Genomic DNA, 17142 nt, shown 5'->3' on the forward strand with positions numbered 1-17142 from the left:
CATTTTCTTATTAAGAATTAGTAATGATTAAGGAGAACTACCACTACTACATTTCCTAAATATAATGCCAATAAATCTTTACTTAAATGAGTTGCAAGGACTTAAGAGGGTTCCACTTTTAAAAATGTTTTGAGGTTTTTAGTGCTACATTTTTATGCTTTGTTTCCCTTCTTACTACTTTGATTTCTGTAATATTCAGACTTGAATTATAATATGTTTGTTTATAATTTTAGTTCTTAAAATATTAATGAGTCAAACTTTGGAACTTATTTATTCATGTCGATGTTACTTTCTAGTGTTTTAAAGCAACATCAAAGATCCATTATCTTTACTTGTTTGCTTCTTATGGTTAGCTGAGAAGTTATCATCTATGAAGGACGTGGACTGGAATGACTTCTTGCAACGAGTATGTTCACTGCTTGATTCCACTGAGAAGAATACAGGAGCAGCACGTTCTAAACTGAACTTACTGTACTACCTGTGTACTGTGGCTGTCCACAAGGAAATTGCAAGCAGGCTAATTAGCTCTCAACTGGTAAATAATAAGCTTTGAAGGAATAAACATGGTTTACATACTTGCCATTGTAGCAAAAATCAGCTGCTTTTAGTTAGATTTCAAGAAATCATTGCTGTACTGACGAAAATAATATGGCAAATCAAGTACAAAATAATGAAAAAAAATTACTAAATTCCGTGTCAGGTTTTTTAAAAGAGCTAAAGGAAATTCTTTCTCTTAGATTTCAGATATGTTTACATACAGATTTGTTGTATTAGTAAAAATGTTGGGGTAAAAACTAACCTTGATGGAGAATGTGAAATAATGTATGATGAAATGTTAGTCTTCTAAATCATTAAGTGACAGAGAAGACTGAAAAAAGTTCATGTTTGAATTCTTAAGTCAATTTTATTTGGTCACATGTCTGTGAAAAGTAACAAGAAAAACTTTCTAAAGAACATACAGTAAAACCTTCATTAAGCACTGCTTTGAAGAGTGAGCAAGCGCTCTGAGGAGTCGGTTTTAGTGTATACCTAAATGGTGGTTTCACCTTTCAAGAATAATTTTCTACCAGACGCACAATTTTACTAGTTTCATCTGTAGTGGTTTAACACATTTCTTAAAACTATTGCAAGTGCACGAGAGAACTAGACTTATTTTACCCATTATGTAAAAGCATCACAGACACTGTCTCAAGATGTGCACTTTTCAGTTTATTTAGTAAAAAGTAAAATACTTTGTTCTTGCACATTTATACCAATGCACCTAAGTTATACTCTGACACATGTTGTCACTGGATATAGAGATATTGAAGACATAATTGCACTGCCAGAAACATTCAATGCAGAACATTCAGGTTGGAAGCAATGGTAGGTCCTAGGCTATAGAATTCTTGTAAAAGCAGGAAACAGAATTGCTGGAAGGTGTATTCCATTATCATTGGAGAATCTTTTGGGGGACAATAATTCAATAACTAAATTGTCAATTAACAGAACATAATAGAAATGAGTTAGTGATTATGCAGCTTCATTCTTAAGTGACTGTTTATGTGTGTTACCAGTCCATTCGTTATCCTAGTATTTGCCAACTATTTTTGTCCATTCTCACAAAATAAATTTAATTTATGAAATACTTCAGTAATACTATATGATGATCTCTGCATTTGTTTCATAAAAGTATCAAAATTTTTTTCATCTGCATAGTGTTATTCATAATGAAATAAATGTGGATTTTTTTAACACACTGATATATGTTTAGCAGTTTAATTTAAGGCAAGAATATAAAAAGAAATTGTATTTTTACTCAGCCTTTTTTGTCAACATTTGGACAATATCTACAGTATTTGTGTATGATAATAGTTTTTGTAAATGTTATCCAAATACATTTTTATGAAATTACTGATATTATGATTTTTTGTTTATTGTTTGGACATATCAGATTACTGCAATTCACTAATGTTTAATTATCTTCTTTAAACTATAGTTTCCTATATTGATACAGCAGCTGCGTGCAGCCGCCAACTGGGATATGTAAGTAACAATTATTTTAATTTGTTCGAATACAGCATTATTACTGAATTTTATTACAGATATTCAGGAGTGTTTTAGCCTGTCAGGCTGCTGTGGTACCTGACTGGCAATATAAAGATGTATATAACATTGAAATTTTTCAGCATTGAATTAATATATTGCTATTCTAGAGGAGCAAAGATCATAGGAAATCTCTAAAATTTTATCTAGAACTTATATAATTTAGTGTATCAAATAGTGTTACTTAAAATCACTGAATAAACCAACCCATACCGTAATAGTAGTAAAAGAACTATAATGGCAGCTTTTTTAAATGCCTGTCAAATATTTCAATGTGATAGTGCCCTCTGCAGTTTGTTTCATAAAAGTTGATTTTATTATTCAATTTTTTTCTTTAACAAAATGTTTAAAACTGTTTTGCTGATACATATTTCATTTCTGTTTTGTTAGTTGTACTGCAAAGTTTAAAATGATCTATAGCGGCATTCTGTGTTATAAGAAAACTGAACATGAGCATGACTGATTAGTAAAAGACTATGACAAACTAAGGAATCTTCATACCTCAGTGCTAAAGGAAAGAAGGCATAGATTTAATTGCTAAATTGAGCTGAAATAATGAAATAATTTGATGATATAAAGAAAACAAATAAGAAGAAAACCTGAGCTGTAAATAGCACTTCAAATATTTCCTGCCCTTAGCAATCTGTCTAAAACATAAATAAGACATAATTGTTTTTAAAATAGTTTTTCTGCACCTACGAATAACTTTTTTTTGATATGCAGACGTGCCAAAGTTGCTCGAGTGATTGGTTTACTGGCATTACACACATCTGAACTTAAAGAGAATGTACCTGTTTCTGAGGTAACTCTTTTGGGGGGGTGGAGTTTTGTTAATGCTTTTACTATTTACGTTGGAAACTTTTTTGAACACTGCTTTATTTTTTCTCATATGTGCAAATGGGAATATAATTAATTCAATTAATTAAATATATAAACTTCTGACTTTTTTTTCCATAGAGTTGTGATTCTGTTCTTTACTATCCTGTGGCAGAGCTACCCACTATCATAAAACTCTAGCTTTTTTCTTTCCTTCTCAGAAAACGAAGTACTATTTGTGTGTGTTTGTGTGTGACAGGAAGAATGTGTTGACATATTTGGTTTTCCTGAAACATAATTATTATAATTAGTATAAAAATAGTACAATTGATTCTTAGAAAACCTTTTTTCAAAGAAGTAATTGAGATGGGACTGGTTTGAGATTCCTCACAGTTCTTGAAGTGTGTATGTAATGAAGGGCAAGTAGTTTTCTTTGGAGAAGAAAAGTATTTTTAATCCTTTTGTCATTTTGCATGCTCGGTAGTTGACATAAGCAGAAGACTGATTAGACAGTGATCTTGCTGTCCTTTTTTGCATGTGACACATGCACGCAAATTGCGTGAACTTGACAGAAGCTGCTATTTAATGTCTTTAAAGTGTGAATGTGACATGATTTCTACTTCATGAGGTGAAGTTATGGGTGTTTGAATGTGAGAATTAACTTCTAAACACGTGTAGCAAATGTGTCTCCATACTGTGCAGATCTGGTGTATAGGAACATGTAGTTATTGGTTAATAACTGACTTTTTTGGCAATGCAGCTAAAGAATTGTTCGTTGTTCTAGGTTCCTCTGGTTTCTTCTTAGTGAATATTAAGAATGATTATGGTTGTCTTACTGTGTTGCTTAACATTTCAATTCTGTAGTGAAAGCTGAACTCAAAACGTTGTTGTTGTTACCGGGTTTTTTGTTGGGTTTATAAAGTTACAAAGTGGGGAAAGAGTACTTATGGTACAGTCACTGAAGTTTGGTCAAAGTCTTTCGATATTGACAATTGCATGTCAGTTGAATCCCAGGTTACAATTTACGTGCACTCTCGTATGTGGTAGATATTTGATATCTAATTTCTAGAAATTCCAGTGAAAATACTCAAAAGTAGTTTTGAGACGTCCGTATGACTTTTGGCTTTAGGTATTTGTTTAGGTGTTTAGCACTAATACTTTCAGTAATAGTTTCCCTAGCTTCCCAGTTTCCATGACAGAAAATACATATCCTAGTCTGCTTTGTGTATGTGAAAGCAACAGACTGAAGTAGTTTTACATTGCCCTATGATACTGTTTTGTTGAAAATGTTTCCATTTTTTTGTTTTTTTATATGAACACACAAATCGTTCACTAATCGAGTTTAGCTTTTTTTAGAAATATGCATATTCTTCAAAAGCCAAGTTAAGTCTGACACCAGTGACATTTAAACTGAAGGACTAGGAGGAAAATGAATTTCGCTATCAGTTTCTGGCCCCAATCTTATGTGACATAAAAAAATTTTTATGCACATCTATTGGGATAATAAGGATTTATTTTTTAAATTAACAGATTTGAGTTATAATACTGTTGAAACGGCATCTACTGTGCTTGCTGTATGATATTCATTCCAACTTTTTTTTCTCCCAAAGTAATATCTATGAACCTCAAAAATATTTTGGAATGCTTACACAAAGTTAGAATGAGAAAAAAAAGTTGAATCCCAATATTATCATGTCTTCCAATTTATTTTTGTATATGTAATCTAAAATCAGGTAACAACAGGCAGTACTCAAAACTTGATAGCTCGTTTATAGGAAAAGTACCAAGGAGTCATTTAGGAATTTCTGATCTACAGAGTCATGTTACCCTCTGTTCCCCCCAAAGGAGCTAGATGAACCTGTGAGTTTGAGCATTCTTGTGAACTGGCAGCTATTGTATGTTGTGTGATGCTTTAAAAAAAACACAAACCAAAGCTTTAAACCAGCATCATATACTGTGTTAAAATATAATGCTGTAATTTATCCTTTTGCATGAGCCCACTGATGCTTCATGGTGTCTGCTGTGACGTAGGAAATGTCAAAACCAAGCTCTAGCTAGTCAGAGCAACATAATCTAAAATGATTCTGTGATCTAGGTCTTGCAGACTAAAGATGTATGAGTGATCTATCTATTGGTAGTTGCTTCTCTATTTGTTTCATCTTCCGTTCCCAGTAGGTTCTAATACGGTTTGCTTTTCTGACCCCTGTTAGACAGAGGTGATCTCTCTGTAGTATGGTCTCCTATAGCCCCAGAATTTTGTTCCCAAGTGTGAACAGTCAGTTCAGAGCTCGTGAAGATGCAATTTTGGAATTATTTTTGCCTCCTATGTGTACCATGCTATGTACACCAAGTTTTCTTTCCAATTTTTATCGCCCAGTCACAGCCACTTTGCAGTTCTTTACCTCATTATGCACTCATCCAATTATTTGCGATTTCTTTTGTACTTTTAAAGTACCACAGGACCTAATAGAGACTCAAAGCAGGACACCACTGCTGGCCCTTACATGTTAAAATCTGACTCTTCATTTCTGCCCCCTTGTTGTGGGTTTGTGTGGCAAGGTTTTGGTAGCAGGGGGGCTATAGAGGTGGATTCTGCGAGAAGCTTCCCCCATGTCTGATAAAGCCAGTGCCAGCCAGGTCAAAGATGGACCTGCTGCTGGCCAAGGCCAAGCCAATCAGCGACGGTGGTAGTGCCTCTGTGATAGCATATTTAAGAAGGGAGGAAAAAAAAACACCCACAACTGTGGGAAAAGCAGCATTCGAGAAAAGAGGAGTGAGACAATGTGAGAGAAACTACTCTGCAGACACCAAGGTCAGTGAAGAAGGAGGGGGAGGAGGTGTTCCAGATGCCAGAGCAGAGATTTTTTTCCCCTGCAGCCTGTGATGAAGACCATGGTGAGGCAGGTTGTCCCCCTGTAGTCCATAGAGGTCCACAGTGGAGCAGATCTCCACCTGCAGCCTGTGGAGGATCCCATGCCAGAGCAGACATATGCCTGGAGGAGGCTGTGATCCTGTGGGAAGCCCATGCTTGAGCAAGGTCTTGCTAGGACCTGTGGAGAGAGAGGAGCCCACGCTGGAGCAGGTTTGCTGGTAGGACTCCTGACCCCATGGGGACCCACGCTGGAGCAGCCTGTTCCTGAAGGACTGCACCCCCTGGGAAGGACCCATACTGGGGCAGTTCGTGAAGAGCTGCAACCCATGAGAAGGACTTGCGTTGGGGAAGTTCGTGGATAACTGTCTCCTGTGAGAGGGACCTCACGCTGGAGCAGGGGCAGAGTGTGAGGAGTTCTCCCCCTGAGGAGGAAGTAGCAGCAGAGACAATGTGTGATGAACTGACCATAACCCCCATTCCCTGTCCCCCTGTGCTGCTTTGGGGAGAAGGAGGTAGAGAAATGGGAGTGAAGTTAAGCCCAGGAAGAAGGGAGGGTTGGGGGGGAAGGTGTCTTAAGGTTTAGTTTTATTTCTCACTATCCTACTCTGATTTGATAGGTGATAATTAAAATTTTTTTTCTCCTCAAGTTCAATCTGTTTTGCCCATGACAGTAACTGGTGAGTGATCTCCCCCTGTCCTTGTATCGACCCTCAAGCCTTTCATCATATTTCCTCTCCCCTGTCCAGTTGAGAATGGGGAGTGACAGAGCAGTTTGGGCACCTGGCATTTATCCAGGCTAAACTAAACACGCCTACTGTCTTTTACCCAGTTATACATGTATTTAAGGATAGTTCCTCTATCTCTGAGGTTGAGTCTGCACCATTAATTTTTTTTGTTGTTGTTGTTTAAACACTTTGTTAATTATAGTAACACTAAATCCTGAAGAAGCAGAAAAACTTCTGGAAAGAAAAGCAGCTTCATCCTCATTTTACAGGTTAAAATAAACTTTCACATACTGTATGCTGAAAACCTTTAATTTGTTGTTTTTTGAAGAATTAATTGTTTTCCCTGTTTTTTAAAAAATAAAAACCCCTTGTTACTCAGGTAATCGGCGAACAGCAATTTGTTTCGAATGTATCCACCAGAGGTCACTAAGATGCAAAAATAAAATGCAAGTAAATACTATTTCACAGACTAGACAACATGGAACTGGGGAACTGTGTACTAACTTTATTCTGCTAATGTGTTCTAATATGTAGGTCACATATAGGAAAAAAATCATAATAAATGAATATTTATACCTGTGAATTCACTTGCAGTTGATCTATTTCCAGTTAAGTATTTTTTAGAAGAATACTGCATTGGTTAGAAAAAATGAGACTGATCTTGGAATACAATGGGGAAATTGATGTCTTGTATAATTGAAGACATTTTATGTGTAACTTTTGTCTCGCAGTTGCTGTGAGAGTTGTTGATAGGTCAGGGTTTTTTTCTGACTTGGTAATGGTTTTTTTTTTAATGGAATTGCCCTTTACAAATCTGAAACATAATTTCCTCTTATTTATTCCTACTTGTCTTAGGAAAACATCTAAACTTCGAAGTTTTATCTTTGTATTTAGGTTTTGAAACTGGTTTCTAAGGAGATAGATTCTATGAAAACAAGATTCTTCCTTCCAAGATTCCTGGAAAGAAAAATCTGCTTATTCTTCATCTTACGGAAAGAAAAATTCTTCCCAAGTTAGGGGGGCTTGCTTCTGTGTATATCTACTTTGGCTTATTAAAAGAAGCTATTGTTCTGTTGTGTCTATGAACAGATCGGGCCTTCTGCCGTCTAGGGCACAACCACTCTGATAAGAAATTTCAGACTCAATCTTTTCTTTTAGTAAGAGATGACAGAGCAACTTCACAGATTGCCTCCGTATTGGGGAGCAGTGTCTTTCTCTATCTGGTAGCAGACTAACCTCCTCCACCTGTTGAGTTGCTCTCTCCCTGTCCTTTTGGAGGCAAAAATCTAGTCCTTTTCCTTACCTTTTTAAAATTTGCCGGTTGGGAATATCACTCTTGTGCTACGACCTAGGCAGCTGTGCCCGTTTTTTTTACAGACTTGGGTCCACTGGCCTACAGAGTGTTTAAAGGGTTCAGAGAACCTGCTACAGCCTTGACACTGCAAGTTTCTTTGCAAAGCCTTTGGCTTATGGAATTCCATGGCCAAATTAAAAAAATAAATATCCCACGGAGAATGACAGCATTTTAAAATATTGCAGAGATATTCAGCTTAGAATGCGATTCCTTTGTCTAAGTGGTGGAATAGCCTGATTTCTATTTTCATCTAAATTTTTTTTTCAGAAAATGGAAATTTAGATGAAAAGGCTCCATGTAATTCGAGCTTTTTTACTTCTGATTTTCTGAAGTACTATTTGATGGTTGTTTTCTACAAATGCAAAGCAGCTGCATTATTGCAGATGCGGTTTTATGACCAGTAAACTCATATGTAGACTTGGCTAGTCTGATTGTATCTACTTTGGTCTAGTTCTACAGTGTGTTGTCATTTAAATTCATACAGAATGCCAGTTTTAAGTCATGTTCCTGGCTTATCTGTCTGATAGCTCCTGTTTCTAGGTCTCTCCACGTCTGCGCATATTGTACAGAGATTCAAATAAAAATTGTTTTATTTGACCATTTATTCCCAACCTATTTAGATTGATTATTGTTTTATTGTAAAATAACATTTTGAGTCTGCTCACAAATTACCATAATTTTAGTGTATCCTTGTTTGTTTCCTCCAAGGGCACTTTCCTTGTTTTGCTTTGATATCTTATGTGAAAAGAAAAACAAAAACCACCCAAATGAAAAAAGAAAATCTGTAGGCAAGAGATGTAAGCTGTAGAATCACAGAATCACAGAATGGTAGGGGTTGGAAGGGACCTCTGTGGGTCATCTAGTCCAACCCCCCTGCCGAAGCAGGGTCACCTACAGCAGGCTGCACAGGACCTTGTCCAGGCAGGTCTTGAATATCTCCGGAGAAGGAGACTCCACAACCTCCCTGGGCAGCCTGTTCCAGTGCTCTGTCACCCTCAGAGGGAAGAAGTTTTTCCTCATGTTCAGACGGAACTTCCTATGTTCAGTTTGTGCCCATTGCCCCTTGTCCTGTTGCTGGGCACTGTAGCATAGTGTGTGCATGAGTACTTACACATGTGCACACACAGATATCCGCTGTTTTGTAAAATGATTAAAACTTTAAAATTATGTTTCTGGCATTATCAGGATTGTCACTTAGTACTTTGACAACAGTGAGAGGATTCCATTTAAGTTTGAGTGACTTTTAGTAAACTTGCAACCTCTATAATAAAGTTCTTCGATTTATGTTCAACAACCTGGTCCACTGAATACAGCTTGCATACTTGCCTGGGGCAAGTGGCAGGAAGACAAATAAAAGGTCAATGCTTCTCAGGTAAATTAGCCTCTGCTGGCAGAAACTCATCAAGTGTTTGAGAAGTTCTTTCTAGGTAGTAAACAGAAAATGTAAATATAATTAACAACAATGAATTTGTCCATGATGGCAATTCTGGATTGTTGGAGAAAATACTAAGGTCTTTTATCGTAACTGTAAGAAGATTCTCCCCTCCCCTTCAAAACATTAAATTTATCAAGCCAATTAATTGGGCTTGCTTTTTGTCCAAAACCAAGTTGGTAGTAGAAAACAAGGAAATTCTCATCTAGAGAACTGAAAACTTACGTTGCTGATTTCAGGATTAAATCACTCTTTATTGGGTTTCTCATGCCATGTGTTAATATTCTAAACACTGAGCTTTGGGGTACTTGGGTGTTGCATTTCTTTGTTTTAATAGGATTGGGTTTTTTGTATAGCAGGAATAGGTGTCTCAAAGTACAAACTGATGAATTGTGAAGATGAGTAATCAATAGGGAACTGATCTTGATTAGAAGGAGCTTTTCTTTTTGTATCAGGCTCATTTTAACTTTCATCTGTCTGTCATCTGGCTCGATGTGCAAATGCTCATGCCAGCCCAAAGGAGGAGAGAGAGCAAGATTGAGTCTGGTTTTGTTGCTGGTGGCACTAGTTATACTTTCAGCCATTTCAAGCCACTATGGTGTCAGACTCAGAATTAATATCTGTGTAGTAAATGAGAATATGGCACGGACTGCTGACATGTGCAGCACAGCCAACATTAAAAAAAAATTCCACAGCCAAAAAAATCTTTCTGCATTCCTTTTTCTCTGTCATTCATTCACCTGTCTTGCATTCAGTTCAATTACTAGGACTAAATGGGAAAGTGAGAGCTCATTATTCTTTAGAAAAATAAATTTGTATGCCCATTAGTGTAGTCAGCCATATTCAAAATCAGCGTGGTCTTAGATTTACACCCTGCTTCTGAAGTTTTAGTGGATTAAACATATCTGTATTTTTTTCAGGAAAACAGAATTTAAAATAAAGAAATTGTGTTGTTAATTTTGGAAATACTGAGGTCTTTTGCTTCCTACTTGGGCAATGAGATAGCATTAATGATACAACAGCATCAAACTGAGTATTTTAAATTAAATACTTCTGTACTTACTGGGTATGACTTTCTGGTTCTAGTTATAACTTCAAAGTATTTTCTGATTACTGTTTTCCTGTAGGAAAGTCATGGGATTTCTGTTACATATTACGGAGTTTATGGCTCAGTGTCCAGTTTTGTTCAAATCCACGACCCATAATATTCCATCAGCCTGGGTTTTACGGTACAGGGGCACATCCCCACCATGAACTTTTACTGGAATAACTATGTCCAGTTCTAGTCCACTTATCTCAAAAAAGGGACTGTAGGAGTTAAAGATGATTTTGAGGAAAACCAAGAAGAATGATTAAGTAAAAGACTTCTGAGGGTACTGAAGAGTGTCAAGTTCTTTAGTAAAAATATGTATTTGAATTATCCTCAAATGCTGGGTGATAAAGGAAAATATATATTGGAATGTTTTTCCTATATTGTAGTTTAAGAACAAAGCCACTTCATGAAGTTGAAAAGTGGCAGATTAAGATCTAATGAGAGGATGCATAATTAGACAAATAAATGCCTTTCCACCTGAGAACATGAAAGATGGAAAGTTGGCAAATTTCAGAGAAGTTTGAAGTGTTGATATGGGTAAAGGAAGTGCTAGGCTTACAATAGCGTTAGCAAAACATTTCTCAAAGTCTCTAAAGGCGTGTGCTTCAGATTTAATGTCAGTACGTAATTGTTTGGAGTTAGATAACTTTAACTAGGGTGTCCAAGCTCACTTTGAGGGTTGCTTTTTTAACTTTTTTTAAAAGCATCTGGATCTGACCACTCGCAAAGCCAAAAAGCAGTCTTGATCACCTTGACAACTGCTTAGCACCTTGTGTTTTTATTGACAAAGACTATTCTTGTGAAATAATGATTTCTTCCTCTATATCTTGACTTTAAATGATCGAGTAACACTTTTTTAGGATAAAAATACAGTCATACAAAACCTTAAGTTACTGTCATGCTTGGTTTATAACTGATACACACACTGACGTCAAGTTGCTTTTATGTTTATTGAAGATATTGTTTGTAGCTAGGGGAAACTCATTTACCTTTAACATTGCTGTGTAACTTTATGTTGGTTATTTCAGAAGTTGACTTGTATGAAGAAAGTAGAACGCTAAACTCAACTTCCATTTTGGAGTGAAACATTAAGAAAGATGCTACCTTCATTATTATGTATAAATGCTGTGAAACTAATGTGCCATTCAGGTGTAAGATTGCCATATTTGAGTTGCTTATGTATAGAATAACACATCTAACATCAGAGAAGGCTTTAAAAGGATTATTTGTAATTGGTGAAATGATGGAAGTGTTTCATGTCTCACCAGTCAGCCTGTAGGACTATTTTCAGCATATATGCTTTCCTATAATCACAGATTTGTTGATTCTAACCATTTGATATCTTTGCCTGTCTCTACTGTAATATTTTTGCAACACAAGCTGTGAGATTTCTGTTTAAAGCATAGTGTGACTTTGTTTTCTGGACCCGTGGCCTTTCCCACTGTATTTCTCTTTTTAAAGTGGGAAATGTTTCTTGTTTCAGTTGCTCTGCTTTAATATTTTCTTTTTTTTTTAACATTACGTAGTCATTTGCTCTCCTACAGTTGTCGATTTTCATATTAGCACAGCTAAAGAAACATAATTATCTCACAAAAAGGCTGTTAAATGATGACTTCTTTTACACGACAACTAGTATTTGAAGCTCAAGTTCTCAGTATTTTACCTGTTAGCATAAAACAATCATCATATACTTTTTAAAATGCAGTTGTTCAAACTCTGTTGTATGACATTCTGTAATTCCGTTTTTTGTTCTCTTCTATGCATTATAATGTAAATGTGCACTGAGGAATACAGTTTTAAGTCTTAGTTAAAATATTTTACATTTGTAGTTAAAAGTAATATTTTTTTCACTGTAAGATAACTTTCTAAATTGCTATTTATTATACTTCTTTTACTTAAACTCTGTGGTAGTCAAATAAGTTGCCATGTTTTAAGCTGGTTATTACTCTGTCCTAGATTATTCCCAGGTAGCTTTTACAGATGAATGACTCCCGTTGAAGGGATTTTTACGTGCACGACAACTGTAGAATCAATAATTTATTTTAATGTTATTGGAAATTGCGTCTAGTGAGGACTAAATTTGCTCCAAAAAACCGAGATAGATTATCTCTTATTTTCCATTTCAGAACGGGAAGTATGCAAAGAAATTTCTACTGTGCAAAACCTACTGAGAAATAGAGTTAGAGCTAATAGTTTTTATTGTTAAAAAAGTAAGATAAGCGTAAATGTTAGGCTAATAACTCAGTGTTGACATTGTAAGCATTATTTATGTTTTTCCTTCAATTCATCTGCACAGAAAACTTACACAAATAATTATATATGTTTTAACTTTTCTATCCCTAAATCTACCAATTTCCTGTTCACCTGAGAGCAGAGGTTGTTCTTAAGCGAGAGCATAAGAGAAGAAAGTAGTACTTCATGGATTAGTTTGTGCAAACCATCCTTTCCTGGGGTTGCAAAGAATAAAACCTGGAAGCTTCTTTGATTTGGAAGGCAGCTGGAGGATTCTTGAATAGAATGTACCTTTGTTTTGATCCTAGGGTGATAAGCAGTTTCAGGTTAAATTACTTCCAGAGGAAAATGGTGATTGTGTGGAGTGTAGCACATATCTGACAGCTGCCTTTATTAAGTATGTACAGTGCAGTGAGAACTTCGTTTTTCTGACTGCTGTACTGTGTAGGCTTTTGCTGAACTAATTTCCATTTGTCCCTCCTCTAGCATCACTTTCCTGAGGGTTCAGAATGTACTTGTGTCCTGTTCTATATATGCATGGAATAATTTTGCCTTTATTGGTTGTATTTGGGAATCTAAACTGAAAATGTTCTGTGATTTTCATAGAGCTTTTTGGCTTTATTCATACACATATAAAGCAAGATGAATTGAATATGCATTTTAATGTTTTTCTTAAATTAAACCCAAAATATCAAGACAAGTAAAATCTAATCCTGCATGGGAAATTTAAGTTACCTTGCTGTTATTTTCACAAAAACATGAAGGTGGTTATCCTGCAGCATTAAAAATGGGAAGAAAGTTTCAGCCTGTCAGTGATACTAAAAGAATCTGATGTTAACAAATAAACTGTCAGCCACTTCACCAGTTTCCTTTGGGAATATAGGCTTAGCTTGCTTTGCAAAGCCTGTACTTGAGAGCACTGAGAACTGTTGCTCAGAGGGGAAGAAATTCCGAGGATTCTAAAGCCCCAAGAGCACTTACTGCCTGCAGTTCCCTCTCCCTATTTAAAATTAGGTAGCCAAATCCTTATGCAGAAAAATGCAGTAGGGATACTTAAACAATCCTTACTTTTACAGCTAACAAGCAGATCTGTCAGCTAACGGAGCCTGCTTTCTCATGAATTGACCTGCAACTGGCTGACTCTTAAACTTAATGACGTAAAGGCTACTATTTAGCATATTCACCTCTTCCTTTGTTAACTATTACAAAGTGTAAACAGAAAATTCTTGGTTTAGGAGGGTGTGTTCTGATACTTAATGGTGTAATCTCTGAGCTTTTTTTATGTGCAGTGTGTTAAAAATGTTTTCACATATGTATTCTCTGTTTAAAATGAAATGAGTTTGTACCACAGCCTGTCACTTCTGTGTTGCTATTTTGCTTCTAGAGGTTTCAAAAACCCAATACATCTATTTATTTATTCATTTTCCTCTTGCTTAATTTGGTAGAAATTGAGTAAGAGGTTTCAAATGATTGCAGGGAAGGAGACAATGCTAAAACAATTGTCTAAACGAGTATAGAATATTATATGGTTGTGCATCGTGGGACAGAAAGATGAATTTGTCACGTGTTGCAGATTTAAATTAGATGTGTTCTTTCACTAGTGTTTTTTGGCATCATGGATAGACTTTGGTTTTTCTTGTAGCATCAGTTTTTGTTGTTACTTTCACTGGCATACCGTGGGTAAATTTTATAGAATAGAAAATGAAATTTAAAGTAAATGTCAAAATGAATAGTTTGAAAATAGTGTGCTTCTCTTGTTTCTTAGATTGGTGAAAGGTTTCTCGAATTTTCAAATAGCTTTTCTAGCTAATTAAAATGTTTAATATATTAAAGAAGAGGTACTGCAGGGCAAAGAATTTTGTGTATTAAAAAGGACAGCTCCAGAAGATTTTTAAAAGTTTATTATGTCTAAGATAAATCTGTTTAGTGTGTGATTTTTTTTTATCCCCCTTCCATTTTTTTTTCTTCTTTGCTGTACAGTTGACATCTGTTACTTTATAAGTAAATGTATATGTCATATATACTGGAGGTACACTTGGGGTGCAAAAGGCTAGGTGAACTAGATGGAATTTTGTTTCTGTAGTTAAAATAATCTAGCAATAAAAGTTTTTTTTTTTCTGTGGAGGAAGTGAAATATTTGCTTCTCTTACATTGCTACAGTATAAACAGAACCATCAAATACGTACAGAAAATGAATTGTGAAGTTAGCATTTTTGCTGTGAGCAAGAGAGACCACACTAAAAAACGTTTCATGCCTAAGCTTCTTGACATGAAACACATGACTCTCTGTTAATTCCGGAAAACACATATCTATGTGAGGTTTTAAATATTTCCTGGCATAATTTTGATGGTGTTTGCGCGATGTTTGCAAGGTCACATCATCTAATACTGTAATTCTGTGTTGTGTTGCTATTAGTACTTGTTTTATTAAAGCTTGACATAGCCAATAATTTGGTTTTAATATATTCTTGATACTTTTAATTTCTTTTGAGTCATGCAACTTTGGGTCTATGAATTGTCGTACAGTTTGCTCATTGAAGTGTTCAGCTCTTGCAACTAAGTATGTACCTTGAAGAATGAACCTGTAAGGTTGGAGCCCTGCTTCCATTTCGTTTTGTCTTGCACTGGCAAGTTAATCAAATCATAGATTAGTAACAGGAGGAAAAAAATCCAACCTTTTCCTCTATAGCACATATTTGCTTGATTGACTCAATTAAGCTGCCACATATTTTATGATAGAAATTGCACGCTGGTGGTAGCTGAAAAGCCTGGTTTCCTGCGGCCTTCTGGTTACAGCACTAAAAGACACTCAGCCTAGGTTCAGTGTTCGGCAAGATCAGTTGAGTATTGGTTTTAGTCCTAGCTTTTCCTCTGAATACCAGTCCTTTCAGCTATCATCTGGAAAAAAAAATGTAGTTTTAGTTTGAAACACATTTTTAAAAGAATTCTGCAGAGAAGAAGGAAATCTCTAGCCAGGTGTTGTGTGGTCTGGTTTGCATCTTCACTGAGCAGAATGAAGGAATTTGCAATAATCAATAAAGGGGACTAATTTCAACGTAAATTTATGGAAAGTCCTTGAAGTCTATAGATATTTAAAAAAAATGAGAAATGCTGTGTATTTTATTGATGGACCTTGATCTTCAAGAATGTCATCAGCATGGCTTCTGAATCAGGTGGAGAACAGGCCCATTGGCTGGAAGCAGATGACTTAGAGTAACTTTCACATAGAGTTAGGAAAAGAATAAAAATCCAGAAACATGATATTTAGAAAAAGCAAGGATGAGTGGTAGAAGCCTGCATATAATATAGGGAAACAAAAAGGAAGAGAAGAAATTGAAACAAAAAACCTCCTATTCTTTGGATGCTCCTGCCATATCTTTTTTTCTGTGAAGACTGGCTTCTACTTCCAGTTTACCTCTTTAGATGTAAGCCAGCGCCAGCTGATTGCCACTGACCTCAGTTTTGAAGGCAGAAATTTTTATAATTCCAGGACCTTTCACTTTCTGGACTTCTGAGCAATCTTTTTCTTTCCTGCACTTTGCAAAAATGAAAACAGGATCTGTCTCCTGTTTGAAGCAAATATTTTTACCTGGTCCTTGCTATCATTACAAAACTTCAAACTTAAGGACTAGAATGGAAATCCTGCATGAACATCTGCAACTGAAGTCATGTAATAATGCATCTGTCATGACAGACTAGGAGAAGAAATAGCTTTTTATTTTCTTAAAAATGAAACAAAAAACAACAAACAAACCAAAAGCTTATAGACAGTTTTTAGATGCATTTTTGATTTGTTAGTAAACATAACAGATTTGTAAGTTAATTCCTAATATTTGTCTGATTGTATTCCTTTGGGATCTTGAGTTGATTTCAAAGCAAATTGATGGAGCCTTCGTTTGAATTCATGACATCTCACTGGCTGCTTCTCTGCTTAGACCTCTTCCTACAACAGTTGTGTGAAAGTGGAAAAGATAAGAGTTTTCCTGAGGAATCAATTTTGCATTGTATTCTACCTGGAAAAATGTCACTCATCCATCTCATATTGCTTCCTAAAAGAATTCTGGAGGACTTGTATTTCTGCATAAATTATGCAATATGTTGTACATTTGCTTATCTTTTGTCTACATTCTGGACTGCATTAATACCACGTCCATAGTCTGATGGTCAGACTTCCCTTTGGTCCTCCTCATTCTGCAACCTAGTTTACTGAACAGAAAACTTGCAAAACCTGAATATTTCACTGACTCAGACCCATAGAAGAGTTTGACAGAAGTATCTGTCTCACTCTTGCCACCCAATTCTTCAGTCAAGCCACTTGTTTATTTAGGGTATTTAACCAGCTTTCACTGAGATGCAGTGGATCACAGGTACATGTGGATCCAACTCCTGATTAAGTACGGTTATTCACTGTAATGTCTTAACTATTCGTATTCTACTAAGAAGGGAGGTAGGCAACATGCTTGAGATGTTCAGAGAACGCTGGTTGTCTTTTTTTGTCATGCAACATTTCAAAGATAAGTAGTTGGGATAAAT

At 35.8% G+C, this 17142-nt stretch overlaps 1 protein-coding gene across 2 annotated transcripts in view; it reads left to right on the forward strand.

Moving 5' to 3' along the window:
- ULK4 (unc-51 like kinase 4) overlaps positions 1-17142 on the forward strand; it is a 276626-nt gene that overhangs the window by 38328 nt on the left and 221156 nt on the right. For both annotated transcript variants that reach the window (XM_075418820.1, XM_075418821.1), the window contains exons 15-17: positions 354-535; positions 1979-2025; positions 2809-2887. In XM_075418820.1, coding sequence (XP_075274935.1) covers positions 354-535; positions 1979-2025; positions 2809-2887 — 308 coding nt within the window. The remainder of the gene's footprint in view (positions 1-353; positions 536-1978; positions 2026-2808; positions 2888-17142) is intronic.

This window comes from Opisthocomus hoazin, chromosome 4 (assembly GCF_030867145.1).
Source record: "Opisthocomus hoazin isolate bOpiHoa1 chromosome 4, bOpiHoa1.hap1, whole genome shotgun sequence".
NCBI lineage: Eukaryota > Metazoa > Chordata > Aves > Opisthocomiformes > Opisthocomidae > Opisthocomus > Opisthocomus hoazin.